We start from the raw sequence: 27,743 nt of genomic DNA, 5'->3' as shown, positions 1-27,743 counted from the left end.
GTATCATGTTTGTCTCAAATGAAAAGTGTTGCACTTTCAACAAATCATAGAAATAGAATTCGCTGTTATTATTCGATCCATTAGATGAAAATACAATTAAAGGAATAGAAAAAGGAGAATTAAAAGAAGAGAAAGGAAGAAATGAAATATTATATCAGAAATATCATTGGGATATTTTTGCATCAAAATCTCTTCTTTGTATTGGACCAGAAGAAAAAAGTCCAAATGTATTATTAAATGACATTTTAGAAGAAGAAAAAAGAGAAAAAATAAATAAAATGAAAGAAGCATGTTGTATTGGATTTAAATGGGCAATGAGTTCAGGACCATTATGTGAAGAAGAAATGAGAAATTGTAGAGTAAGAATTATTGATCTTGAATTTGAAAGAAATGTTGATGAACAACAAGTTATTCAAGCATTAAGAAGATCAATTTATGCAGGAATTATTCTATCATCACCACAACTTTTAGAACCAATTTATTCAGTTGAAATTATTACTCCAGAAAATGCAATTAAAGGTATAACTAAAAGTATTAGTGATAGACGTGGTTTTATTATTCAACAACAACCTCTTGAAGGTACTCCATTCCAACAAATTCATGGAAATATCCCATTAATAGAAATATTTGGATTTGAAACAGACATTAGAACATTCAGTAGAGGCCAAGCATTTGTTCAAAGTTGGTTTGATCACTGGGGAATTGTTCCAGGTGATCCTTTAGATAAAGAAATTAAACCATTAAATTTACAACCAAATCCTCAACCTTATTTGTCAAGAGAATTTATGATGAAAACAAGAAGAAGAAAAGGATTAATTGATGACGTTGATACGTCAAAGTATTTTGATGAAGAAATGCTTTCAACAATGGACCAAAATAATTTCATATTTTGATTGAAAAAATTTATTTTATCTAATGATGTTTATTAATTTTATCTTCATTTTTGATTTATTTCTCTAAATTAAAAGATTTGTTATGAACTATGATATTTAAAAATCATTACTTCATGTCAACCACTTTTGTTTTGAAGAAGAAGTCAGTGTTACCGTACTTACTCAATTCATTATTCTAGTTGTTAGTTTATATTATTTTTTTATCTAGTAAGATTTAAAAATATAATGTTAGTATATTTTCGTATAAATATTTTATTTTATTAATTTGCATTATGTCAACACAGTTCTAAATGTGTTTAAAAAGAAACGTGTGTTTAATGAAAAGAACATATAACTTATTATTTGATTTAAAGAAAATTATTTTTCTAAGAATTAGAAAGTAATATGTGATAATTTTATTTAATGAATTTTAAATTATATAATTAAAATATTCAATTATAAAGTTATTATTGAAATATTAATAATAGTCTTAATAAGTATTATGTTTTAAACATTATTATGAGGTAAACAAAGAATTTATGAAATATATTTTTATTAAATGAAATACAAAAAACTCACTTAGTGAAATAAAAATGAGTTTTGAAAATTAATAATTGGTTGATAGCACTATATATGAAAAGAATAGCAATAGTATTATTAGTGCAAAGTAGTTAAACAAGTCCATAAAACAGAAATTATACTAACACATTAATTTCCGTTCATTACTCGAATTATTCAATTATTTACTGTAATGGCTATAACAAACTCAACGACAATAATAGTAATCTTCAATAAAAAGTTATTCAGTCATTAAACATACTTTTATAAACAATAATAAAATAAATTATCTCAATAGTAAAATAATTGTAATTAATAAAAAAGAATCAAAAGTAAATTATAACTTAGAATAGGGGTTGAGTTATAAGAAATGGTTATTTGACCAAAATAGAGGAATAGAGATTGGTTAGTGTTAGAAAAGCATTACTTAATGATGAATTTAAATAAAAACAATGAACTATTAGATAAATGAAAAAATTTCTAATTAAGTAAGAACTTCAAAAAGGTGAATTAGAAAAAATCAATTAATATAAAAGGAAATATTCAATAAGTGATGGAGAGTAAATAATAGTTGTAAAGGATGTATTATTGAAGAAATAGTGATGTGGAAGCACGTTTATAAATAAACAAAAATGATGACGTACAAACAATTATTAGGGTTTAAAAGTGAACTTTTAAAAAGAAGAAAGTAATGAATTTCTTAGGAATAGATATTGGAAGTAAACATAGTTTGATTGCTCATACAGTTGAAGGGTCATTTCCAATTGTTGTATCAAATAAAATTTCTAACCCATTGACCCCTTCTTGTGTTGTATATGAACCAGCATCAGAAGCTGTATTTATTGGAGATGAAGCAATTGATAAGCAAATGAGATATCCACAACATACAATAAATAATGTGACTACACAACCTACATTTAATCAAGAATTACCATATTTTTATCATACACTATTAATTGATAATTTATTAAAAGATGTAGAAACGTATTTAAAAGATAAGCTTACAGAATTAAAACCAGAAGAAACAATAGTAACACTTACTATACCAAGTGAAATGGAAGAACAAAAGAAGGAATTGTATAAAAATATAATTAAAGGTCATTTTAACTTTAAAGAAGTTTTAACACTATCTGATATTGAAGCAGCTGCACTTTGCCTTAAAACAATGCATTCTGTTGAAAAGAAAAATGTATTAATTGTAGATATTGGGGCACACCATACTACAGCAGCAGTGTTTTCAGTTGGAGAAACTATTGAATGTATTAGCAAAGAGTCAACTGTTGTTGGAGGAAATGATTTTGATAAAAAGTTGATTGAATATGCAGAACGTTATTTATTAGAAAAACAAAAAATTGATATAACACAACCAAATTATATTAGAGCATTTATTAGAACACAAAGAGCTGTTGAAAAAGCAAGAATTTTACTTTCAACAATTCCAGAAACTAATATTGAGATTGATGGAATTAATGACAATTCTGTTATGATTAAATTAAGTAGAGAATTAATGCAACAATTAATCCATGATGAATTATATAAAATAGAAGAAGTTGTAAAAAAAGTTGTTAATGATGGTAAAACAAAAATTGAACAAGTTGAAGTTATTGGTGGAACAGGAAGAGCACCTAATGTTGTTCAAATTATTAAAGGGGTTGTTGGAGAAGAAGTAAGATTTTTAAATTCAATTGATTCAGCATGTTCAATTGCACTTGGAGGAGCTGTTTATGCCGAACGTAGTCAACACAATAAAGAAAAATTAACAGAAGAGAAGAAAAATAATGAAGTAGAGGAAAAACAAAAAGAAATGATTAAAAAAATTGATGAAGAAATGTTGAAAGCAACAACAATTATTAAGAATAGAGAAAGGAAGATGTGGATATTAAATGATATTGAAACTAAAATTAATCAATATAGAAGATACGTAGAATCAAAAGAAGGAAATATTCCTGAAAATGAATCTAACGCACTAAGAAATCTTTGTAATGAAATGGAAGATTGGCTTAATGATGCTCAAGACCTTGGATTAGAATCTTTAGAAGAAGCTTATAAAGCTCATTTAATTGCAATTGATTCTGCTGCTCCTACATTAAAAAGTTATTTAGATAAAAAAGCTGAAGAAGCTAAAAATGAGAAAGAAAAAGCTGAAAAAATGAGAGCAGAACATATAGGAACAGGAGAAACAGCTCGTAAAAGACCAGAACCAAAAACAAATAAAGAAAAAATGGAAGCTGCAGAAAAGGCTAAAGAAAAAGGAACTAAGGCATTTAAAGACACAGATTGGATTGGTGCTATTAGAATGTATTCAAGTGCTCTTGGACATGTTGAAGCAATGTTTGATATGGGTCCAGAAGAGATAGATAAATGCAATCAAATGAAGTTATCACTTTATCTAAATCTTGCACTCTGTTATTTAAAAGTAGACAAATTAAATAAAGCATTAGATAATGCTGAATCTGCATTAAAAATTGATGGAAAAAATGTTAAAGGACTCTTTAGAAAAGGAATGGCATTAAATGGATTAAAGAAATATGAGGAAGCATTAGTTGCTTTTAAACAAAGTGAAGAAATTGAACATAGTGCAGCTACTGTTAGTTGGATAAAGAATACTGAAGCAAAGATTCAAGCAGATAAAGAGAAAGAAAAGAGATTAGCTCAAAAGATGTTTGGATTTTAATTGATTTTAAATAACAATAATTTATTTAATAAAATCAGAATTAAAGATAAAAAAAGATAAAATTAATTATAATAAGAAATTTAATGCTTATAAAAATGTATTTGAATATATGAAGAAAGAGAGACTATGTAATGAAATTTTTTAATTAAGTAACTTAAAAAAATAGAAAGAACAAGAATGAATAAAGAAAACAACAAAGGAGTTAAAAAACCAAAAGATGAAAATAATATTCATTATAAAAATGCTTTAATGAAAAAAAAACAACAAATAGAGGAAAAAAGAAAAAAAAAAGAACAAGAACAACTAATTAAAGGAATTTCTCAAGAAGAAATTAATGAAACAAATTATTATTTTGAAAATGGGCTAAGAAGAGTTTTGCCTTATTTTTACATATTTAAAGTAAATGCAAAAGGAAGGTGGATTGGAAGAACTATTGTTGATGTTTTTGTTAATGAATTTAAACTTTGTAATGAAGAAACAACAATAAAAAAAATTGAAAAGGGGTTAATTAAAATTAATAATAAATTAATTGATCCTTCTACAATTATTCATCATCACGATGAAATAGAACATCAAGTTCATAGACATGAACCACCTGTTTATTGTGATAAACTTACTATAGTTAAAGAAACAAATGACTTTATTGCAATTGATAAACCATCTTCTGTTCCCGTACACCCTTGTGGGAGATATAGACACAACACTGTAATATTTATATTATCACATGAAGGATATCCTAATTTAAGACCAGTTCATAGACTAGATAGAATGACATCTGGTATTTTATTATTAGCTAAGACTATTCAAGCAGCTCGAGAATTTCAAAACCATATGGTTATTAAAAAAAAAGAATATATTTGTAGAGTGAGAGGAAAGTTAGAAAAAACAGTTGTAACTAGTAAAATTGGAAGAAAAAGAATTGATGATAAAAAAATCCATGTTTCTGTTAATAAAATTGAAGAAGATGGAAAAGAATGTTGTAGTGAATTCAATCCATTGTTTTATGATGAAAAAACAAATACAACTGTTGCTGTTGCATTACTTGGAAGTGGAAGAACTCATCAACTCCGAGTACATTTACAATCAATTCATCATCCTATTGTAAATGATCCAATATACGCTGCTCAATTTGATGAATCAAAATGTGATGATGAAGGAATATTTGAGACACAGTATGGAGGAACAATTCAATGGAAAATAGAAGAGGGATGTATTGAATGTGAACATCTTAAAGGAGATCCAATTCAATATGGGATTTATCTTCATGCATGGAGATATATTGTTGATGATGAAATCTTTGAAACAAAACTTCCTTATTGGGCACAGCCAAATGTTGATATTTCACAAGAGATTGATGAATTTAACAAAAATCATATTTTAATTTAGTTTTTGTTTTATATATCAATAAATGATATTTTTAATAATCTTATAATTTTTAATGATTTGGGAGATTATCGCAGGAGCCACTGCTCTAATAATGGTATTAAGTGGAATATATTTATTTACTCATCAATACGAAATAGTCTTCTATCCTACTCGTCATTCATTGCCAAGTGTTGAAGAAATAACACAAACTTTCCAACTCCCATTTGAATTAAAAGAAGTTTCAATTTTTACAAACGATAACAACACTATTTATTTATATGCATGTTTAAAAGAAGAGCCATCAAAACACATAACGTTATTATTATTTCAAAGTAATGCTGGGACTGTTTTAGATAGAATAGAAATGGCTAAAAAATATTATGAATTATGTGATGTGAATTTTGTTATTGCAGTATATCGAGGGTTTGATAAATCGACTGGAATTCCTGAAGAGGTAACAATGGCTAATGATGTTGAAAAATATTTTGAGTCATTAGAGTCACTTGGTGTTGATATGAATAATATTGTTGTTATTGGAAGATCGATTGGAGCATCAATGGCATTAAAATTGTATAATAAAAAAAATTGTAAAGGATTAATTATTGAGAATGGATTTACAACACTTCTTGACGTTGGTAAAATATTAATGCCAGCTATTAGTTTCTTTCCTTGGTTAATTAAAGATAAATGGGATAATTTAAATGAAATTAAACAAGTACAAAAAGGAAAAAGGATTTTATTTTGTAGTAGTGGTCAAGATGAAATAGTTCCACCATCAATGATGCAACATCTTTATGATGTTGCCCATGAAACAGGGAAAAAAGTAAGAATGGAAAAATTTGCAAAAGGATTTCATATGAATTTACCAAGTTTTCCTGAATATTTTGAAAAATTAAATAAATTTTTTGAAGAACTTACAAAGGAAACAATGGAAGAAGGGATAATAGAAAATCAAGAAGGACAGTAAAGATAATCTAGAATATATTAAGAAATAGTTTTGTTTGTTAATTTTAGGAAAAAAAAAATTCATTGTGACTGTTCAATTTTTTGTTATTATTATTTGATATAAATAGATCATTTTATGATTTGAAGAACTATTTTTAAAAATAATGATTTTGAAACAACTCTTTTTATCTTTGTAACACTCAAAACTATTTAATCATAAAATGGAAATTTCATTGAAAGTACAATTCATTAAAACATTTAAACCATTTATTAAGTCTATTCCAACAAACATAATTGAACCAATTAAAAAGAATGGTTATTGTTTTCATATTTGTGATGACCCTCTTTCTATTTTAGGAAATGACCAATCATTTGGTATGACTTCATTTAGTACTTATCCTATCATTGATGGAATCAAACAAGGAGAACCAAATTGCGACCGTATTGGTTTAATTCGTTTTTCAAAATCAACTGTTATGATAATAGCAGATGGATGTGGTTGGGGTATTCAACCTCACCAAGCATCTTTAATAGCAGTTCGTTCAATAATGGAAACTATTGTTGATGAGATTGAAACATGTCAATCATCAAAAGACATTGCAAGTATGTTAGTTGATAGTGCCTATAACGCTCATATTGATATTTTAAAGAAGTCAACTAAAATAAAAGGAATTGGTTCAACAACTATACTCATTGCTTGTTTGTTTTCTACAAAAGATTTAAATCAACAGTTAATTGTTCTTTCTATTGGAGATTCTCAATGTTTTATATATAATGATAAACATCAAAATTGTGTAGCTTTAAATCCTAAATGGTGTAGGTGTTTATTATCAACAAAAGATAGCGGAGGAAGAATTGGTTCTGCAGATGGGAATCACCCTGATTTAAAATCTTCAATGTTAAAAATAGTAAATGTTTATTCAGATGATATAATATTATTAACTTCCGATGGTTTTTGTGATAATTTTCAGTCATCAAAAACATTAATATCATTAGACTCTATCATATCATCTCGTATTATTTCATCAGCAAATATGTCTGATTTTATTGAAAATATTTCTAAGTATTTAATTCAAACAACAGATTTAGTTCGGCAATTTCATACAGAAAATAAAAATAAAATGCGTCCAATAAATTTAACTGGAAAATTAGATCATGCATCAATTGGTGCTTTTAGAGTTGAACCAATAAATTTAGATTTAGGTCTTATTAATATTTATTGTCCATCAATTTTAAAATCATTATATCCAAATTCTTTAGTTCAACGTAAATCAGTTCGTTCAAGAAGTTATAGTGATATAGAAGTAAAAGAAAATGTTGAACAAAGTGTTTTAAAAGAAAAAAGTTCAAACTCAAGTTCTGGGGCATTAACTCATAGAGTTAGGAATGGGTGTTGTCCAACTCCATTAATTTATAGTGATAATTTTCCATTGTTATATCCTCCTAAACTTAGAAAAGGAAATAATTTTTCTGAAACAACTTCTTGTATTTCTCCTCCAAGAAAATCTCCTGATGTTCATTCTACTGTTGTTGTTTCACCTGAACTCTCTTTTTCATATTCTCCACTTATTGGAGATGATCATTCTTCTCGTTCATGTAGTTGCTTTACTAAGTTTTTCTTGAAAGATTCTAATTAATTGTTTATTTTATTTATTAATAACCTTTTTAATTTCTGTTTTTAATATTTTTTGTTTATTATCTGAAAATAACTTATCTTTCATTCATTGGAAATGTTCCTTTTTGTATTATTATTTCTTTCTGCTTATGCCTCATTAACTCTTCACCAAAAAAAATTCTACAAAAGGGATTTTCATCGTTTACAGTCTGATTTACCAACTGTTAAAACATTGACTTATACTGTCCCATTGGACCATTTCAATGTTAATAATCAAATTGATTTTGATATTCAATACTTCATTAGTACTGATTATTTGGATAATAATAGTCCAAATGCACCACTCTTTGTTTTATTAGGAGGTGAAGGACCTGAAGATGCAACTGGTTTACAAAACTATTTTGTTGTAACTGATTTGGCTAAAAAACACAAAGGATTAATGTTATCTGTTGAACATCGTTTTTATGGTGCTTCAACTCCATCACTTGAAATGGATAAATTAATTTATTGTACTGCAGAACAAGCATTAATGGATTATGTTGAAGTTATTTCACATGTTCAAGAAGAAAATAATTTAGTTGGACATCCAGTTATTGTTCTTGGTGGATCATATAGTGGTAATTTAGCTGCTTGGATGAGACAAAAATATCCTAATGTTGTAGAAGGGGCATGGGCATCATCTGCTCCAGTAGAAGCTGTAGTTGATTTTTATCAATATCTTGAAGTTGTACAAAACGCACTTCCTAAAAACACTGCAGATTTATTATCATTTGCATTTGAAAAATGGGATGAAATGACTACTACTGAAGAAGGAAGAAAAGAATTAGGAAAGATTTTCAATACTTGTACTGAATTTGGTGAAAAAGATATTCAAACATTTGCAGAATCTATTGGAACAGCTCTTTCTGGTTATGTTCAGTATAATTCTTCAAATTGGAAATCTTCATATGAAAGTACTGATTCAATTTGTACTGAAATTAATGAAGATGTTGTTAATAAATACCCATTATTTATTAAAGAGAAATACAATCCAGAATGGGGTGATAAAGAATGTACTTCATCTTCTCAAGAAGAAAGTTATAAAACATTACAAAGTACTTCTACTTATGCTGAAGGAAATGAAGGTGCTGCTGGTAGATCATGGTTTTTCCAAACATGTATTGCTTATGGATATTATCAAGCTGTTAGTGAACAGTCATCAGTCAAATGGGGTAAATTAAATCAACTTCAAGGAAGTATTGATATGTGTAAAGATATTTATGGTATTGATAAAGATACTTTATATAATGCAGTTGATCATATCAATGTTAGATATGGAGGAAAGAAACCATGTGTAACTAATGTTGCTTTTACTAACGGTAACACTGATCCTTGGCACGCTCTTGGAGTTACTGAATCTGACCATCAAGAAGGTAATTTAGTACAATTAATCGACAGAACATCTCATTGTTCTGACCTTTATTCAGAAAAAGAGACTGATGTTCCAGAATTAAAGAAAGCAAGACACAATGAACTTAAATTCATTGCTCAAGTCCTTGCTAATGTCCCTCAAAATTAATTCAAAATTTAACTTTTTTTTTTTATTACTTTTTAATTTTAAGATCTTTGAAAAGTATTTTATAAATATTAGTATTATCATGAATTCTGTTCTTGGTTTTGATATTAAAGTTACTCAATTCACTCAAATAGAAAATGTAGATTATTATCAAATTGAGTTGTTTATAAATGGAGTTAAAAGAAAACAAGTATTAAGAAGATATAATAGACTTTTTAAATTTAATGGAGAATTAGTTAATAAGTTTAGTAGTCTAATCACATCTTTTCCACCAGCAACAGTGTACCTTAAAAGACCAACACAAGAACAAGGGTTATTTTTCAATTTTTATAATAATTAGATAATAAACAGATAAAAGTAGAAATAAAAAGAATAATAGTTAAACGTTGGTCTAAAAAATATCAATAAGTTGTTTAAGAAAATTATTCAATGGAGTTATTTGAATACAACAAGAATAAAATACCCAAACTTTATCTTTTAAATACTTTTACTTTTTTTAAAGAAAGTTATTCAACCATAAATGTTTATGTGTTAATCAATATTGTTTGTTATTTATGGAGTTTTCTTTTATGGATTTTTTTCTAATATTGTATATTTAAGTAAAAACAATAAGAGAAAATTAAATTTTTGTAAATCTTTCTTAAAGAATTAAATTTTTAACTTCTATTTTATTTACAATAAATCATAAATATCTATATCTTCATGATTTATGAATTATATATAATATTTTATGTAAAAAAAAAATAAGAACATTGTTCATTAAAATACTCATATCTGACTCATTAATATCTTGAGAAGATATTTTTATTCTTTCTTAAAGTGTTATTTGATTTATTAACACAAAAAAATAATTTTTTTTAATTAAAGAATCATATGAAGGAATTTATGTATTAAGTTAAACAAATTATTAAATTTTTTTACAATGATTTCTTTCTTCTGTTTCATTCTTTTTATAGAATATGACGAATATTATTTGACTGTTATTTTATAAATCCCATTTTCTATAAATCTTCGATGTAAAACTAACTTGGAGTTGTTAGGTATTACTTAATTTATTTATTGGTTAAAAAATCCTTTTTTTACATTATTAACCAAGAACTAAAAAGCAAATCAAATTCCTTTGAATTAGAAATGAAAGAGCGTTAAAGAAAGATAGTACAAAAATGACTTTAAAGGTTGACTATGCTAAAAATATAAATAGTATAGAATAAATGTGATTCCAACAAAAAAAAATGGAAACTGGAGAAAGTCTTTGTTTGAGAGTATCAGAATATGAACTATTTAAATGTTTAAACTCCATTAAACAAATAGATAAATGATGAAACCTGTATGTGCTTGTTTTGTAGGTCCCTCTAGATGTGGAAAGACTTCTATTATTGAAAAGTATCTTCATAATAAAGAAGTTGGTTTATATGAAGAAACTATTGAAGATATCTATAATTGTACAATCCAAAGAGAAGGTTATAGTGCTGAAATTAAAATAATAGAGAATGGAGGTAATAGAGAATTTAAAATATTAAGAGATTTTCAATTAACAAAAGCAGAATTTATAATTTATGTTTTATCAGTAACTGATAGAGAAAATTTTGAAAAGGCTCATAGTGATATCCTTGAATGTATTAATATTATTCATTTAAATAATAAAAAAGAATTGCCAAAATTTATTATTGTGGGTAATAAAATTGATCAAGAAATTAATAGAAAAGTATCTACTAAAGATTTAACTAAACTCCAATTAAGTTTAAATGGAATTTGTGAGTGTACTATCTTAGAAACTTCAGCAAAAACCTCTTTTAATTTAAAAACACTTTTTATGATGCTAACTGTTCCAAGAAGAACAAATTTCCTCTCACATCAAAACCCAACTAATCCTCTTCTTTACTCTACTTTAACCCCTTCAATTGAATCAAATTCCCATTTTATTGATATGAAAGAAAAAAAAATTTCTAAATTCTTTTCATTTTTCAATCTATTTGCAAAAAATGAAAAAAGGTTAAAATGAATCTTAATTTCTTCAGGTTTTGATAACAAAAATTAATTCATGTATTGTTATTAATTTATGTTATTATTTTGTTTTGGTATTTCATAAAAAATATCTCATAATCTATTTATTTCAATAAATATATCTTGCTATATTAAGAATAGAATTATCTCTTTTTTTGTTTTTTTTTTTTGAAGTAATCCAAAATGAAACAAAAATAGTTATTGAAAAGAAATTTAATAAATTAAAATGAGTTATGTTTATTTGGTTGTTGTTAATAAAATGAAGAATTTTTAATTTTGTGTTATTTTAAAATTTTTCCCTCAATATATCGAATTACAAGATCTATCATTAAATAACTTTTTCATGACTGCTATATTATTTACTAAAATCAAAGATGGTAAATTAACTTCAAGAAGTTTTAATGTAAAGAGACTCTCAACGTCATTTGGTTCTGAGTTCACTGATGTTATTATTGGAAATACCCTTCCACACCATTGTGATTTTGTGATGAACAACAAAAATGATGACAAAGGGTTTATTTTTAATCTTAGCAATAGAAATGATGTTATTGTAAACCATTGTGTTGTCCCACAATATGCACAGTTTGAATTACATTCTAATAGTATTATTCAAATTGCTAACTCATTATTTTTTGTTTCTATAAATCAACCAGATAAAAATTCTCAAGTATTACTTGACGAATACTTTAAATTTAATGAAACACCTATAAAACAAGAACGGATAATAACAGAAAATAAAACAAACGAGAGTGAGTCACCAAAGCAATCATCTGTTATAAAAAGTATTAGTATAGACCAATTAAATAATGAAAACAAAAAAACAGAAAATGAACAACCTTCGGTGAAACAAAAAGAGGTAAAAAATAAACGTAAACATAGAACATATTCTTACTCAGATGATTCAAGTGAAGATTCTGAACAAAGTAGTAAAAGAAAAAGAAGACATCATAGATCACATTCTAGACATTCAAAAAGAAAACATTATCGAAGATCACTTAGTAATTCATCTGATACATCAGACTATGAAGACCGTTATAGAAGAAGAAAAGGGCATAAACACAGAAAGCATTCAGCAAGTTCATATGACAAGTCTTCTAGAGATCTTAGTGAAGATAAATAAAAAAGTTATTGAGTTGAAGGGACAACAGAAAACAATCTTAGATTTTTTTTTAAGTTAATTTAGATTTAAAGTTCTATACTCGGTTCACTTCATACATCAGTCTAACCTTTAGATGCCCAAAATTTAAAAGTCATACAGAAATGAAAATCAATTTTTAAACGATATAAACAAAATCCTTGTACATACAGAAGAACTTCAAAAATGAAGAAAAAACTATTTTTATTAGATTTTTCAACTTTTTACTATTTATATATTTTTTTAAAGGAAACAATGATAAATAGAAAAAGAATTATAAATTATCAGTTTAACAAGGAAAAAAGCTAAGATGTGATATTATTGGTAGAAAAATTTACCCCTTAAATATTAAAGAACTTCAAAACCATTGAATAAGTAAATTAAAAAATGCCTAAGTGTTTCTTATGTGGTAAAGAAGTCTATCCAGCTGAGAAAGTCAATAGTGATGGGAAAATATTCCATAATGTTTGTTTCCAAACATATAGAAAACAACAACAAATTGAATATAAACACACAAAACAAGCTGAATATTATAAAAAAGCTGATGTTGTCCCTGCTTATTATCGTGTTGCTGATAAAGAATCAGGTGAACCTTCAAGAATGACTGCTGGTGTTGATGATGAAGCTGAAAGACAAAGAATTATTGATGAAGAAAATAAATTTTTACAAAAGGTTGCAGAACAAAATACAAATAAAAATGTTGCTCAAACTACTGTTTGTGAGTGTGGTCAATTAGTTGATAATAAAATGAATTTCTGCCCATATTGTGGTAAACCAATGAAAAAATAATTTAACATATTTCGTTATTCAATTGATTTGTTTTATATATCCCAAAATTATTAATAGCCATAAATTAAATGTTTTTTTAATTGGTTTTTGCATTTATCCCATTTTTCCTCATTTTGTTTTAACAGTAATTCACTTTTTGTGATTTGTTTATGAATCCAGTTAGATTCACTAAAGTCTTGAGTTAATTTTAATCGAGAGTATAATGTTGAAATTGTTTGTTTTAACAATGATGATTTAATATTAATATACTCATTATATGTTTCAATAGTTTGTTGTGATATAATACCACATAATATAGCAAGAACAAAAGATGGTTCAATTCTGTATTTGTTTTCTCCTTTTTTCCCTTCAAAATAACCAAACTTCTCTATGAATTGGATAACTCCAACAGAAGCATTTCCTCCTATAGTCATTGACAATCCAGTAGTTTCATTAATTATTTTATATTCACAATTCCATCTAGTATTTAGTGGAGATTCAATTAAAGATGGATTATAAAATAATGAATATTGATATCCTTTTTCTTCTTTTCTTCGAATAATCAGTTTTTGAGGTTGACAATACTTAACAAGTTCCTGATTAATCCATTCCTTTCCATCAAATATTAACTTATATTCTTTAAATGAAATTATTTGTTCATCACTTTTTTCTTCTTTTTCACTAATATCAACCCCTCCAATTAACTCAGTTTTTAGTAATGCATTTTTAATCAACAACACAAGAACTTCTTTGGTTGTATGTAATTTACTAATTTCTATTGAATCAAGTTTTATTAACTCATCAATAGTTTCGTTAAACTCATGATATCCTCCTCGACAACTATAAATATCATTGAAAGTATTTCCTCCACAACTAAAACTTCGTTTTGCTCGTTCTTCAATCTCATCTCTCGTTAATCCATTCATTTTTCTAAAAAAAGTTTTTTATTCTTTTTATTTTTTGTTAATAGTAAATATACTATAAAATTACAATATTTTTTTTTTCAAATAAAAAACAATTATTTTAGGAATAGAAATGTTTTTTTTTTCTTGTTAGTTATATATCAAAATCAGAAAAGAAAAAACAAAAAACTTAGAATATATTCATTTTAATTTCATTTTTAAGATTCTTCAAAATAAATCTATTAGAATTAATAAAGTATAATAAATTAACCTATAATAATAATATATTTCTCATAGGAGCTAATAGAAATGAGTGCCTTCTTGAAAAGAAGTTAGTAATCTAAAGAGAAAAAACCCTTTACAGTACTGAAAAAGAGAAAAGATCTAAATTTACTTTATGTTTCTTTTATTTACTATCCTCATATCTTCTAATGCTATTGAATGTTCTGACGGACAATACCTTGATACATCTGGAGAGTGTAAAAATTGCGATAGTAGCAAACATTGTAAAACTTGTTTTGCTGCAGACAAATGTATTAGTTGTGAAGATAATTATTATTTAGACAGTTCATATCAGTGTGTTGAAAGAAAAAATATAAATAATTGTGATGTCTGGGATAATCTTTTCTGTACAATGTGTAAACCTGGGTATTATCTTCAAAAACAAGATTGTAAACCATGTACAGATAATTGTAAGTATTGTAATTCTCAAGAGTGTTTCCAATGTGAAGCAGGATACACCCTTGTCAACAATGGAGGAAATTGTGTTGATTGTTCCAAAGAAGAAAATAATGCAGTTTGTGGAAGGTGTAGTATTAACCAATATTTTGATACAGAAAAATTGAGTTGTCTTCCATGTAAAACTAATTGCCAAAGATGTTCTAATTCTCAAAATTGTTTTATGTGTAGTAATGGTTTTGCATTAAAAGATCCAACAGATCCACTTTCTGAATGTTCTTCTATTGAACATTGTGTTTCTGGTCATGTATTTGGAGATCATTGTGAATTGTGTGCATCAGAATTTTATCTTGATAATGGAAAATGTTCTCCATGTCCGGAACAATGTCTAAGATGTATTAATTCAACTAACTGTGTTGAATGTGCTTCACCAATGAAGTTATTAGAAGGAAAGTGTGTACCTTCTATTGATAATTGTGCTAGATCAAATGGAATACAAGGGTGTTTAGAATGTAATGAAGGGTTTTATCTTTCAGAGGGATCCCAATGTGTTGGTTGTCCTAAAAACTGTTCTTCTTGTTTAAATGAAAACTATTGTTTTAGATGTGCTCCTAATTATTACTTTAATGGGGAAGAAGGTCAGTGTACTTTAAAAAAATCTAATTGTAAAGTCACTGATCAATATGGATGTTTAGAGTGTTATTACGATCAAACCAATACAGAACTTTGTTATAGTCTTAAAGAAGACATCGACCAATCAAGATGTGATGATACAACTTCCCCACAAACATTTGGCTATTTCCTACCTGTGACAAAGAATGACCAAACAAACATCTTAGAATATGAAAAAGAATGTGAATTGTGTGATGTTAAATGTAAAATTTGTGAATACAATTCAACGTGGTGTTCTGCTTGTAATCCTGGATATGCACTTAATATTAGTATTGAAGCTACTTCATTATATAAAGAATTAACTGGAAACACACAAAATATTTATAATTGTGTTGAAAAACCACCTGAGTGCATTCGAACTGAAATGGGGTATTGTGTGGAATGTGCATCTGGATACTTTTTAAGTGATGTCACTTGTACTAAATGTGATGTGTCATGTGGGTCATGTACGTCCAGTACTTATTGTCAAACGTGTAACTCTAAAATTGATAATAGTTCAAATAGTGTGTATTGGAGACCTAAATCATTGACAGATGCAGTTGATGAAGCAAAAGGAAAATGTTTTGTTGTTAATGAAACAAAAAGCCAATACAATCTTGATCAATGTTCTAGTCTTATTACAACTTCAGGTTGTTCTATATGTAATACAGGATATTATACACATGATGGTTATTGTCTTAAGTGTCCTGGTAGATGTACCGAATGTAAAGAACAAATAGATGACATTACTGGAGATGGAATTATTTGTACTGGATGTAAGAATGAAACACAATACCTTTCTACTGAAGACAATGTTACTTGTCTTGAATGTTCTAATATTGAACATTGTAGGGTTTGTAAAGGAACTGGATGTGAGTATTGTGAAGATGGATATTCTCCTTCAAGAGATAGACTTGAATGTACCAAAGTTAATCTTGCTTTAATTCTTCCATTATGCATTGGTGCATGCTTAATTCTGATTGCAATTATTCTCATTATTATTTTCTTCTTGTGGAGAAGACGTAGAGCTGCTGAGAAACAACGTGAAACAGAGATTAGACCATTCAGGGTATCATCAGATGTAGAACTTGCATTATTATCAGCTGATAATGAAAATTTCCCATTAAAAACTGAGAAATGGGAACTTGATTTTGGTCTTCCATCAACAAAAGCTATTGTTGATACAGAGTATGAACAAAAACTAAAAATCATGAATACATCAAATAAGTCATACTATTTTGAAATTCTTACAAATCCATCTCATAGATATTCACTTGAAGTTAATCCTGTAAGACAAACATTAAAAGCAGGATTCGGTATTGAAGTTACATTTAAAATTAAAATGCTTTGTACTGCTATTGTTAATGAAGATATTGGAATTGTTGCTATGGATGTTGATGACAATAATAAAGAAACAGCGAAATTAAAAATTATTATTGAGTCTGATTTATCAACTAAATTAGATCATACAGAACTTAAACCTGTTATGCCTCCAATAGGTGAAGGTGCTTTTGGTCTTGTATTCAGAGGAACTTATAGAGGACAAGATGTTGCTATTAAAAAGATGAAAGCAAGAAATCTTACTGAAGAACAAACAAAAGAATTTAATCATGAAGTTGGTATGTTATCTCAATTAAGACATCAAACAATTGTTAGTTTAATTGGGGCAGTATATACAGAAGGAGAAATTGCTATTGTAACAGAATTTGCAGAATTTGGGTCACTTAGTAAAATGTGGGGAAAAAGAGAAGTTTCATATGATTTAAAGATTAAAATTATGGATGACCTTGCAGTTGCATTACAGTTCCTTCATCAAAATCAAATTATTCATAGAGATATTAAAGGAGAAAATGTTTTAGTTTATTCATTAAATCCACACTCATCTGTTTGTGGTAAATTAACTGATTTTGGTACTTGTAGAAATGTTTCAGAAAGGTCTCTTGCTAATAAAGAATTATCTACAGGTATTGGAACACCAACTTATATGTCACCAGAATCACTTCAAGGTACTTCTAATTATTCATACCCAGTAGATATTTATGCATATGGAATAGTATTATATGAAACTTTTAATGAGAAACAAGCTTATGAAAACGATGAAAGATTTAATCAACCATGGATGATCCCTCAATTTGTTATTGAAGGTCATAGACTTGAAAGACCAGACAATATGCCTGATAATTATTGGAATTTAATTACTAAATGTTGGGATCAAGAAGCTGATAAACGTCCTACTGCCACAGAAATTTTACAAGAAATAGCGTCTTGGAATATTGATATTAATTATGTCACAGGAGAATTATCTAAAAAAGAAGATCTCAATGTTCCTCAAATAATTGTTGAACCTAAATCAGAAGTTCAAAACGAAGTTTCAAAACATTCAGACGAAAATAATAACAATAACAGTAAAGATTCTGCTTCTTCAAGTTCTTCTTCTGTTTCTGAAAAATCATCTAATGGAAAAAAAGAAGAAGTTAATAAAAGTGAGAGTAGATCTTCTGCATCAAGTGATGACGATGACTAATTCATTATGTTGATAAATACTTAATTTGTCTCTTTAGTTAAGATAATTTTTTAAAAGTTTATTTTTGATTAATTTTTACTATTTTAAATTAATAAAAAACTAAAATATATTAGAATTGATATTATCTAAAAAATGGGGTTATGAACATCATAAATAAAAAATATTAATCTGAATAGTAAAAATAATTATTTAAATAACAAAATAAAAGGAAAAGAACTTAGAAATGAAAGAACTAACCCTTGAATAAGTGAGTGAAACATGGGAGGAGTCAGAACCAAAACAGTTAAAAGAGCTGCAAGAAATATTATTGAAAAGTATTACCCACTCTTAACTCTCGATTTCCACACCAACAAACGTGTTGTTGATGAAGTTGCTGTTGTTGAGACTAAGAGACTTAGAAACAAAATTGCTGGTTTTATCACTCACTTAATGAGAAGAATTCAAAAGGGTCCAGTTAGGGGAATCTCTTTCAAACTTCAAGAAGAAGAAAGAGAAAGAAGAGATAACTATGTCCCAGAAAAATCTGAAGTTAATATTGAAAAGATTACTGCTGATCCAGTTACTCTTAAAATGCTTGAATCAATTGGAATGCCAATTAACAAGAAGAATTAAATTATCCTTTTGAAGTGTTTCTTTATATTTCCTTTTTTTTTGATTAGATGATTTTATCAACATGAATAGACAATTTATATTTAATGGTGAAATACTTATATATTATTGTTATTCATATGTTTAAAAAGGAAACTGTTGTTATTAAAGATGACCAACCTACTGATAATACTACACCTCCTGGAAAATATTCCTGGTTAAAGTATGTAGAAAAAATGTATAATGTATTATTTGAAACTGAAGATGAAAAAATGAGAAGAGCAGTATTTGAAGGAAATGCCTCCTTAGTATTAGATTTATTGGATAAGGGTAATGATTTAGTTAACAAAGATAAACATGGAAATACTTTACTTCATATTGCTGTAATGGCTAGGCAAATTGGCATGATTTCTTTTCTAGTAAATCTTGGTTTAACTCCAAATCATGTTAATTACAAAGGCGAAAATATTTTGATGCTTGCAATTCAATTAGGATTTAATGACATTGCCTTTGAAATTATGAAATTACAAAACTTTAATTATGCAACTCCAGATTTAAATGGAGAGAGTTTGTTACATTACTGTGCCCGTTATGGAAGGGCTCTTATTTGTAGAGAAATTCTCAAACATAACATTGACATCAATTCTGTTAATTTTAACAATGACAATGCCCTTCACGTTTGCTGTTCTTATCACTCATTAAATGTTGCACGAGTCCTTCTTATCAATGGAATTAGAACTACTCAACGTAATTCATTTGGTCATATCCCACTAGAAGATGCTGTTCAGATGAAAGACCGAGAAATGATTAAACTAATTTTTATTGCCATGAGAGGAAATGATTACTATGAATTTGAGAGTATGATCGACGATTTAATGATAGGCAGGGAAGATCCAATTCTTTTATTAAACAAAACTCCTATCCAGACTATGCACTATGGGGAAATACAGCCTATTTTGAGACAAGACTAGTTTTATTAAAGTTGTTATTTACTTCATTCACTTTGGTTTGTTTGGTATACTTTATTCATAACTTCTCTTATCCTAATGTAAGCTAAAAATTTATTGTCTGACCGTACTAATAGCTAATTGATAAGTTTCATTAACTTACCTTATACACATAAAATGAATAATTTGTTTGGTTCATTTAAATCTAGTTCTGAATCAAAATGAATAGGAAATAATAGATTAGAAAAAAATTACAACAAATAAATAATAAAAAGATTAAGGAAAGAATACAAATATAAAATAATGTGAAGAAAAAAAATGATAAAAAACAAAGAAAAAGGAATAAAAATGAATTAACATAAAGTATAAAAATAGGATATTTTCATACTCAATAAATAATTAAACAATAAATTATAAATCAACAAACAATAAAATGATGAAAATACTATAAAGAATAAAATATTAAATGACAAATACAAAACGACTGTTATCAAAGTTAATAATTAATTTAAAATTTAAATTATAAAATTATGTAGATATTAAAATGAAAATACAATGATAAACAATAGTGCTAACAGGTATAAAGGTGATACTAAAATATAAAAAGAACAGATACTTTAACAGTACAAAATAAATTGAAAATTGTAATAAGAATAATTTAAATTTAAAATAAATAAAATATTTTTAATAATATATTATTTTTCATTTTCATCGATTCCTTTGAATTATTTTTATATATATTATATATTATAATAAGCTCTAATCTTTTCATTGTTAATATTTATTTATTTCGTGTTATATTTATTTCTGATATTCTGTATTATTGTTTTATTTATATTTTTCATCATTTCTCTATACCATATTCTTTTTTTTCTTATTACATGTTTTTTTTATATATGATTTGAATATACAGGTTCGAAGGTAGCACGTCAGAGACACCACACAGTTCCCTAAAATATTTCCATCCTTCGATTCCCCCAGTTATGGACTGGTTATGACGTGCCTTGGTGAGGTAGTGAACCACCCAATACTAGATGGTTATTTTTTTTATTATGACTGATTGTTATGGAGGCATTATCAATAAGGACTATTATTTATAAGGATTATCATTTATAAGGATTATTATTTATTTTGATATGAGATTATTTAATTATTATGGTGGTAGTATTATTATTAATTAGGACGTAACATATTTATCAACGATAGATTTGGGTTGAGTACATGGTGTGTTATCAAGAAAAAGGGTTCTTTAATTGGTGTTGATGATAAAGAAGATAGGCCATAGTCTCATAGTGGTTATGGATATATTCTTCTAATAATAACACATAAACAATGAAGAGTTTTAATACTCATTTAATTCAAGGTATGAATCAGGCAGCAACTTAAATGAGGAACCATTTAAGTCGAGGGTCTTTGAAAAAAACTTTATTTCAGACGAAATAAAGCATGTTGAAGAAACTGGTTTTGCTCACTTCTCAACATGATGAAAACCTAAATACAGGTAATTCATAATTGATTCCTTTCTTTTCTTTATGATTTGAATATACTCTTAACATATAATTATGTCGTATTATTTAGATTCAAATGGTTATTGAAACACAATGAAATGATATTGTTATATTAAAACATTTCTAGTGTTGTGATAATGTTATGATGGTATTCATCATTGTAATGTTATTTTTTGAGTTATGACTTATTCAATGATACTTATAAAAATAATGATTCCTTAAACATTATTATATTTTATAACTTTTTAAATAACTTAATTTTCTTATTTTATCTTTATAAATTTATAAAGATCATTAGAATAATGTTTCTTTATTGATTCTTTGTTTAAAATAATATTTTAAAACTCATAATTCATTGTTAAAAGAAGTTAAACTTATGCCATATATGCAATATACTTAATTTTTACTTAACATAACTTCTATATCTATCATTTTTGAGAACATGTACATTTGTTGAAATAAAATAATGAAAAGGTCAATATAGATTGGTGATGAAATTTAAATATTTCTTGGTAACATTTAACAGTTATTTCACTTCTTTATTATACTTTTTCTAGAGAAGATTAATGTTTAATTAATAGTAAAAGAAAAGAAAGTTTCAGTATAAAAATACTTTTACTATGCATTATTTGAAAACAAATGATAATCTTTTATCAAAGTACTTATTCTAACAAAGAATAATAAGCTTGTATATATATTTATCGAAACAAGAAAGTTTATACAGGAATTTTGCTGTTATTATTGTTTTAACTTCTAATTAGATTTTTCAATAAGTTATTATAACTCTTTCAGTATATACTTTCACATATTTTTTAATTATTTTATGAAATAAAAGCGATGTAACATTATAGATATTGTTATTAAATAGTATTTGATATTGGCTTATATTTAAAATGGTATGAAAATTTTAAATGAAATATGGTAATAGTTATAACAAGTTTTCAACGAATGAAACAATTGGTAGTAGTGAATTTATTCATTTGTACATTGTTCTTAAAAAGAAATAAAAGAAAAAAAATATAAATTAAAGAATGGGTATGTTTTGTTGGAATTTTTATCCCCATAACATCTCTAGTATCTTTTTAATGATTTGCTTAAATATTTGATTTATTAATCTTTTCACCGCGTCTACAATAATACACGGTATTTCATTTCTGAATATAGTACATAACTTGTCTTTGTTGTGAGTTTCATTAGCAGTAGTCTCAGAAAGCACTACTAAAAAACAAGCCAAAAAAAATGCTATTACTAACATGATAACTGACCTTAATTTAAAATGTATCAAGAAGTTAAATGGAGCGGCTCGTTCATTGTAACGTCTTTGCTCGTCGTGAGACATATTGAACCAATAAAAAATTAGAGTTCCTTAAATATTAATTAAAAAGAGATGGAAAAGAACTTCAAAATACACCGCAAAAACAGATCATTACCACATCATCAAAAAAATATCTTAATGTCCCTAAAAATTTGGGATTGTTGGTGCAAAAAATAATTTATTTAAATTGCTAAAACCAAGACATTTTTTATTGTACTTTTATTGAAATTAAAAAAAAAAATAATATAATAATAGTATTATAAAACTATTTATTTTAATTATATGAAAAATCATTTCTAAATGAAAAATCATTTCTCTCAAGTCAACATAAAAAAATAGAAAATAAAAAATGGTTGATTAAATATTAATAGGAATATTTTCTATTGTTCCTTGCTCAGGATAGGTTAATAGTCCTACTCTTTGCTTTAAAATTACTTGTCCAACATTTATTAGCTTAATCTGAGTTTTTAACTGTTGAAAACTGAGAATTTACTTTCTTTATTGTATAATAGAGTATTTCAGATATATCAGATTTAAATATCCTCATTTAGGTTCTTGTCTAATTTTAATGTGTATTAAACTTCTTCTTCTTTACTTTCTTATTTTAAAAAGAATATATAATTACTACTGTATTGCTATGGGATAATATTCTTTATGGCATCAACCATAAAAACCAGATACTTTTTCTTTGATAGTCCTATATTATCAAATGTATTTGTATCTTAACAAGTAATAATACCCTCTTTATAAATACCCATTCTTTTGTTGTTAATGATATCACATCATTGTAAACAGTAATCACTGATACCCTTGCAGATTGAGTAGTGTTTTCTAACCAAATACAACACCACAATCACAATATAACTAGAGGATTAGAATCTTGGATATATTTTATGGTTCTATTGGTATCTCTGACCTGCCAATTTGAATTAGACTGAATCATTATAATTAATAAAAAGTAGTTAATTAAGTATTAATAGAACTTGTGTCTATTGTTCCTGCCTCAGCGGAGACTAATCCCATCCCTGAGTCTTCGTCATGTAGTTCCACTACATATGTTTGGTTGTGGTCGAAACAGTGTTCCATGACGTCCATCATGTTTTTAATTACAAGGTTTTTGATTTCTTTAGTGATGTCAATTTCGATTTTTAATTGTTTAATTAATTTAATACTTTCCGCATTTATTAGCCCATTAATCGAAATTACTACTGGAATTATTTTGACATCCTTTAATTTCTCTATTTTCATTAGCCTATTTTTCAATTCCTTATACATATTTCTTTTCTTCCAATAGGCTCCATTAATATTATGATCTGCCACAATAGTCATATCAATTATTAGACCAGTTTTATTCTTTTTATTTATTACATATATATCTGTTATTTTATGATATTGTCCATCACTTTTTGGCATTATTTGTTTGTTCAATATCATAGTGATGTCGTTGTATTGGAACACTGTTTCATATGGGGGTTTCTTGTATTGTTTATTTCCTGTGTATTTTCTTATTAACCCCTCCCATATGATAATGCCAATATGGTCATGTTTCTCCATCTGTGATTTTTTATGACCAATACAAGATAGTAGAATGTGTTCTACTGTGGATATCTTGTCTTTACAAAGTGGGCAGTACTTTAATCTTTCATTTTTTAATATCTTTGCTTTCCTGTACCCACTAAATATTGCTCCATCTTATATTTTAGTTAATTGAGAAATGAATTTTTCTTTATATTGATGGACTTCCATGCATTTATTGTAGTAGTTTTATCTATAAATTTTGACTCAAACCATCTTCTAAAATGTCCACTTGTTTGATTTCCATTTTTTGATGTATTGGTCGGTCATTAATTTCTTTATTTTTAATACTACCTCTTTTTCTTTTTTATTTTCATTTCATTTATTATTTCTTTTATTTGAATCTCTGCGATTTTATGACCTAGGGCTTTTTTAATTCTATTCAATATTCATTTCTTGGAATACCATCTATCTAATATGTTATTTCCTATTTCACTCTTGTACAATAGTACATTACTGTTCTGATTAATTCAATAACATATTCGTCCCTTAGGCTTATTAATCCTTCACCCATTTCATTTATAGGGACATATAGACGGTCTTTGGAGTTACACCAATGTATTTTGCCTTTCTTAAATATTTTCTTATCTCCAAATCCATTCTATCTATGTTACATTCCAATTTACTACTGATGCTGAATATCTGAAGATGGGTATTACTTCAGTATTAATTCTTGTAATATAACTTCTATTACTACTTTCATCAGTATTTATTTCTTCCATTTTCTTCATCATCTTTTCTTTGATGATTTTACAATTGAATGTATCATTAATTTCATCGGACTGCCATACACCTAAATATTTATACAAGTCCTCTCCTTCAATTAATGTGATGTTTTGCATTCAATCTGGTATTTTATTAATGTTCTTTAATACCATTCCTGATTTCTTTTCATTCATTTCCATCCCTATTCCACATATTATTTGTTTAATTTCATTATGGATTGTTCCCATTTCTTCATTACTTTGTGTCATTATTCTCAATTCATCCATATATAATCTATTGTTTGCTTTTAGGAACTTCTCTTCTATGATCTGAGAAATTACATTCATTTGGATGATGAAGAGTAGAGGGGATAAGGAATCACCTTGTAAAATTCATCAATTTAATACATCCTAGATATTCATTATATTTATATCCTATGAATATCTTCCATCTGTTCATCATACTTTCTACAATGTCTATGATGACTCCCTCTACATTAAAATATTTAAGTGCTTCTATTACCCATTCATGATTTACTGAGTCATATGCTTTCTTAATGTCATAATATGACTCTACATATTTTGTGTATTTTTCTTCTTTTTGCTACTTTAATATATAACTGTTAATTAATCCTTCTTTAGCATCAAGAGATTGCAATTTACATCATAATTGATTTTTACTAATTTTTAATGATTCACTATTCATGTTAATTCTATTATGAATCTTATCTTTCAATATGGAGGTAAATACTTTCATTATTACATTTGTACAACTGATAGGACGATAATTAATGACATCGTTCCTATCACCTCCTTTGTGGATTAATATAGTTCTTCCACTTACCATGTCTAGGGGGATGTTTTCGGGGAAGTTTAACCATTCATTGAAGATATTAAGAATGGAATCTCTTGATGATGACATTCTCTTCCAATAATACCCATATATAGTGTCAATACCTGGTGATTTCCAATTACTTATTTTCATCAGGCTTAGATTTAAATCATCCAATGTGATGATGACACTATCATAATTCCTGTATCTTTCATTCCACGAGGTGATTTGTTTTATTTTCAAATGTTCCTTATTTAATATCACCTGTGTTTCATATAACGATTTCCAATATTCTAAAGTAATATCGTTATTTGGGTATATTTCATTTTGTGTTTCTTCTTTATTTTAATTTTGTTATTAGAATCAAACATGATTTTATTTGTATTGATTCTGACAATTTCATTCTTATTAAATTTAATTCTTTCTTTAATCATTATCATTCATATATTTTAGGTACTTTATTCTTTCATGTGATTTAATTTTAATTTCATCTGCATCTTGTTCATTTAATCTCATGATGTATTTTATTCTGTACCATTCCTTTGATTAGATATTCTAATCTATTTATTTTCCTTAGGATTTCTTTTATTTCATCAAATTTATCTCATTTAAATTTATTTTAGAGATAATAATACATACACATTGAAATCATTTTCATATCTTCTTGTAGATTTTCTATTCTCCTGACCATACCCATTTATTATTAATTTCTCTTATTATTTTATCTGATTCTTTCCTTCTCCAGTAGTAATTAATATTTACACATTTATTTATTTTCATTCCTTTAAGTTGATTGATGATAGAGTTAAGATATTCATCATCAATATCAGTAGAGTTATTTTTTATGATAATGTTTTTTATTATTGGATTACACTCTACTTTCCCTTCTATGATTGAGTTCACTTTCATTTTAATATATCTTTTAGTTGTTTATTTTATTTTATGTGACTTTTTAATATTATTAATGTATTCTTTCTCATTATTTACATTATTATTTATTATTTTTATTATGCTTTCTATTTGTTCATTTCTTAATTTCTTATTTAATTTCTTATTTATCAAATTAATTGCAAAACAATACAACACATCAATTAAATTTCTATTTGTTTGATTTATTGTGTTTTCTTCTCTTCTTGATTGATTATCATTTCTTGTTTTTTGATATTCAGTGTTTTGTTCTCTTCTATTTCTAGAATTGTATTTTTCATAGTTGTAGTTTTGTTCATTTGTATTGTCCCAGATGATGATGTTCTCAGTATTGGTTGTGTATTTATCACTAGAGTCATTGTTTTCTTCTTCTCCAGTCCCTTCTGGGATAAAAAATTTTCGATACTTACTTGTTGTTTTGATATTAATTGTTTTTGTTCTTCATTTTCTCTTTGTGTATGGTCTAATTCTTTTCTTGTTATTTCTGCAATCTCATAGTTTTGAATCGTACTTTTTTGATATACAGAGATTTGTTTTTATTTATCTCTTATGTTCTTCTCCAGCTCGTCAGCCCTCTTCTTCTCCAGCTCGTCAGCCCTCTTCTTCTCCAGCTCACCACCTTTAAGGACTTCGTCCTTCTCTTTCTTCAGCTTCTCATAGCTAGCTCGGAGGGTTCGGATGGTTTCATCCTTACCTCCTACTTCTATGTTCCTTCTACCATTTGCTTCATTAATTTTTCCTTGTAATGTCTTGTTTTCATCTTTTAATTTAGAGTTTTCTTTTCTTATTTCATTACATGTATTCTGAATATTGTTTATTTGTGTTTGAATCTTTTTTATTTCTTCTTCAAACTCTTTCCTGACTGTTTCTCGTGCTTTTTGAATCATTTCATCTGAAATGGTTCGTTCTTATTCATTCTTTTTTGTTTGGAGTTCTTTGATAGTTTCTTCTAATTCTTTAATTTTATTTTGAAGTGTGTTAATTTCTTATTTGTTGCCTTCTTCTTCATTTTTCTCTTCTTTCTCTTGTTTTTCCTTTATTTTCTTTTTCATTTATTATTCTTGCAGCTTTACATCTATCGTTCATTTCTTTGATTCGATT

At 26.7% G+C, this 27,743-nt stretch overlaps 13 protein-coding genes across 13 annotated transcripts, besides 32 other annotated features; 12 read left to right on the top strand and 1 right to left on the bottom strand.

The window, feature by feature from the left end:
• Positions 1-56: 56 nt before the first annotated feature.
• On the top strand, positions 57-893 carry EDI_284280 (116 kD U5 small nuclear ribonucleoprotein component, putative; the record flags this gene model as incomplete). Its single annotated transcript, XM_001733594.1, has 1 exon — positions 57-893. A coding segment is annotated over one exon (837 nt), but the record flags the coding sequence as incomplete, so codon positions are not given.
• Positions 894-1,079: 186 nt separating this feature from the next.
• Positions 1,080-1,160: a sequence feature (AT_rich).
• A 122-nt stretch (positions 1,161-1,282) lies between these two features.
• Positions 1,283-1,359: a sequence feature (AT_rich).
• Positions 1,360-1,692: 333 nt separating this feature from the next.
• Positions 1,693-1,753: a sequence feature (AT_rich).
• A 368-nt stretch (positions 1,754-2,121) lies between these two features.
• EDI_284270 (chaperone protein DNAK, putative) lies at positions 2,122-4,104 on the top strand (the record flags this gene model as incomplete). The annotated part of the gene is made up of 1 exon (XM_001733593.1): positions 2,122-4,104. One exon carries the CDS (start codon positions 2,122-2,124, stop codon positions 4,102-4,104), a length of 1,983 nt encoding a protein of 660 aa, XP_001733645.1.
• Positions 3,178-3,246: a microsatellite.
• Positions 4,098-4,189: a sequence feature (AT_rich).
• A 71-nt stretch (positions 4,190-4,260) lies between these two features.
• Positions 4,261-4,407: a microsatellite.
• Positions 4,282-5,490, top strand: EDI_284260 (ribosomal pseudouridine synthase, putative; the record flags this gene model as incomplete). The annotated part of the gene is made up of 1 exon (XM_001733592.1): positions 4,282-5,490. The coding sequence occupies one exon, from the start codon at positions 4,282-4,284 to the stop codon at positions 5,488-5,490; it is 1,209 nt and encodes a 402-aa protein (XP_001733644.1).
• Positions 4,609-4,635: a sequence feature (AT_rich).
• Positions 5,462-5,544: a sequence feature (AT_rich).
• Positions 5,543-6,436, top strand: EDI_284250 (protein bem46, putative; the record flags this gene model as incomplete). The annotated part of the gene is made up of 1 exon (XM_001733591.1): positions 5,543-6,436. One exon carries the CDS (start codon positions 5,543-5,545, stop codon positions 6,434-6,436), a length of 894 nt encoding a protein of 297 aa, XP_001733643.1.
• Positions 6,348-6,376: a sequence feature (AT_rich).
• Positions 6,437-6,635: 199 nt separating the features above from the next.
• EDI_284240 (uncharacterized protein) lies at positions 6,636-8,051 on the top strand (the record flags this gene model as incomplete). The annotated part of the gene is made up of 1 exon (XM_001733590.1): positions 6,636-8,051. The coding sequence occupies one exon, from the start codon at positions 6,636-6,638 to the stop codon at positions 8,049-8,051; it is 1,416 nt and encodes a 471-aa protein (XP_001733642.1).
• Positions 8,045-8,113: a sequence feature (AT_rich).
• A 31-nt stretch (positions 8,114-8,144) lies between these two features.
• EDI_284230 (uncharacterized protein) lies at positions 8,145-9,587 on the top strand (the record flags this gene model as incomplete). Its single annotated transcript, XM_001733589.1, has 1 exon — positions 8,145-9,587. One exon carries the CDS (start codon positions 8,145-8,147, stop codon positions 9,585-9,587), a length of 1,443 nt encoding a protein of 480 aa, XP_001733641.1.
• Positions 9,580-9,658: a sequence feature (AT_rich).
• A 239-nt stretch (positions 9,659-9,897) lies between these two features.
• Positions 9,898-9,932: a sequence feature (AT_rich).
• Positions 9,933-10,199: 267 nt separating this feature from the next.
• Positions 10,200-10,331: a sequence feature (AT_rich).
• Positions 10,332-10,425: 94 nt separating this feature from the next.
• Positions 10,426-10,450: a sequence feature (AT_rich).
• Positions 10,451-10,899: 449 nt separating this feature from the next.
• Positions 10,900-11,586, top strand: EDI_284220 (GTP-binding protein Rhes precursor, putative; the record flags this gene model as incomplete). The annotated part of the gene is made up of 1 exon (XM_001733588.1): positions 10,900-11,586. The coding sequence occupies one exon, from the start codon at positions 10,900-10,902 to the stop codon at positions 11,584-11,586; it is 687 nt and encodes a 228-aa protein (XP_001733640.1).
• Positions 11,202-11,232: a sequence feature (AT_rich).
• A 345-nt stretch (positions 11,587-11,931) lies between the features above and the next one.
• Positions 11,932-12,708, top strand: EDI_284210 (uncharacterized protein; the record flags this gene model as incomplete). The annotated part of the gene is made up of 1 exon (XM_001733587.1): positions 11,932-12,708. One exon carries the CDS (start codon positions 11,932-11,934, stop codon positions 12,706-12,708), a length of 777 nt encoding a protein of 258 aa, XP_001733639.1.
• A 214-nt stretch (positions 12,709-12,922) lies between these two features.
• Positions 12,923-12,971: a sequence feature (AT_rich).
• A 139-nt stretch (positions 12,972-13,110) lies between these two features.
• EDI_284200 (uncharacterized protein) lies at positions 13,111-13,512 on the top strand (the record flags this gene model as incomplete). The annotated part of the gene is made up of 1 exon (XM_001733586.1): positions 13,111-13,512. One exon carries the CDS (start codon positions 13,111-13,113, stop codon positions 13,510-13,512), a length of 402 nt encoding a protein of 133 aa, XP_001733638.1.
• A 50-nt stretch (positions 13,513-13,562) lies between these two features.
• Positions 13,563-14,417, bottom strand: EDI_284190 (uncharacterized protein; the record flags this gene model as incomplete). Its single annotated transcript, XM_001733585.1, has 1 exon — positions 13,563-14,417. The coding sequence occupies one exon, from the start codon at positions 14,415-14,417 to the stop codon at positions 13,563-13,565; it is 855 nt and encodes a 284-aa protein (XP_001733637.1).
• Positions 14,418-14,422: 5 nt separating this feature from the next.
• Positions 14,423-14,517: a sequence feature (AT_rich).
• Positions 14,518-14,587: 70 nt separating this feature from the next.
• Positions 14,588-14,683: a sequence feature (AT_rich).
• A 107-nt stretch (positions 14,684-14,790) lies between these two features.
• EDI_284180 (serine-threonine protein kinase, putative) lies at positions 14,791-18,246 on the top strand (the record flags this gene model as incomplete). The annotated part of the gene is made up of 1 exon (XM_001733584.1): positions 14,791-18,246. One exon carries the CDS (start codon positions 14,791-14,793, stop codon positions 18,244-18,246), a length of 3,456 nt encoding a protein of 1,151 aa, XP_001733636.1.
• A 42-nt stretch (positions 18,247-18,288) lies between these two features.
• Positions 18,289-18,453: a sequence feature (AT_rich).
• Positions 18,454-18,504: 51 nt separating this feature from the next.
• On the top strand, positions 18,505-18,858 carry EDI_284170 (40S ribosomal protein S17-A, putative; the record flags this gene model as incomplete). The annotated part of the gene is made up of 1 exon (XM_001733583.1): positions 18,505-18,858. One exon carries the CDS (start codon positions 18,505-18,507, stop codon positions 18,856-18,858), a length of 354 nt encoding a protein of 117 aa, XP_001733635.1.
• A 116-nt stretch (positions 18,859-18,974) lies between these two features.
• On the top strand, positions 18,975-19,805 carry EDI_284160 (ankyrin repeat domain-containing protein, putative; the record flags this gene model as incomplete). The annotated part of the gene is made up of 1 exon (XM_001733582.1): positions 18,975-19,805. The coding sequence occupies one exon, from the start codon at positions 18,975-18,977 to the stop codon at positions 19,803-19,805; it is 831 nt and encodes a 276-aa protein (XP_001733634.1).
• Positions 19,806-19,995: 190 nt separating this feature from the next.
• Positions 19,996-20,155: a microsatellite.
• Positions 20,037-20,210: a microsatellite.
• Positions 20,211-20,277: 67 nt separating this feature from the next.
• Positions 20,278-20,313: a sequence feature (AT_rich).
• A 95-nt stretch (positions 20,314-20,408) lies between these two features.
• Positions 20,409-20,537: a sequence feature (AT_rich).
• Positions 20,538-20,561: 24 nt separating this feature from the next.
• Positions 20,562-20,675: a microsatellite.
• Positions 20,676-20,692: 17 nt separating this feature from the next.
• Positions 20,693-21,304: a repeat region.
• Positions 21,305-21,513: 209 nt separating this feature from the next.
• Positions 21,514-21,578: a sequence feature (AT_rich).
• A 516-nt stretch (positions 21,579-22,094) lies between these two features.
• Positions 22,095-22,123: a sequence feature (AT_rich).
• A 159-nt stretch (positions 22,124-22,282) lies between these two features.
• Positions 22,283-22,318: a sequence feature (AT_rich).
• Positions 22,319-22,772: 454 nt separating this feature from the next.
• Positions 22,773-22,793: a sequence feature (AT_rich).
• A 28-nt stretch (positions 22,794-22,821) lies between these two features.
• Positions 22,822-22,888: a sequence feature (AT_rich).
• A 58-nt stretch (positions 22,889-22,946) lies between these two features.
• Positions 22,947-23,534: a repeat region.
• Positions 23,535-23,557: 23 nt separating this feature from the next.
• Positions 23,558-27,743: a repeat region.

The sequence above is a fragment of the Entamoeba dispar genome, genomic scaffold, assembly GCF_000209125.1.
Source record: "Entamoeba dispar SAW760 scf_1105229457573 genomic scaffold, whole genome shotgun sequence".
NCBI lineage: Eukaryota > Evosea > Mastigamoebida > Endamoebidae > Entamoeba > Entamoeba dispar.
This window is presented reverse-complemented; position numbering and strand designations above follow the sequence as displayed.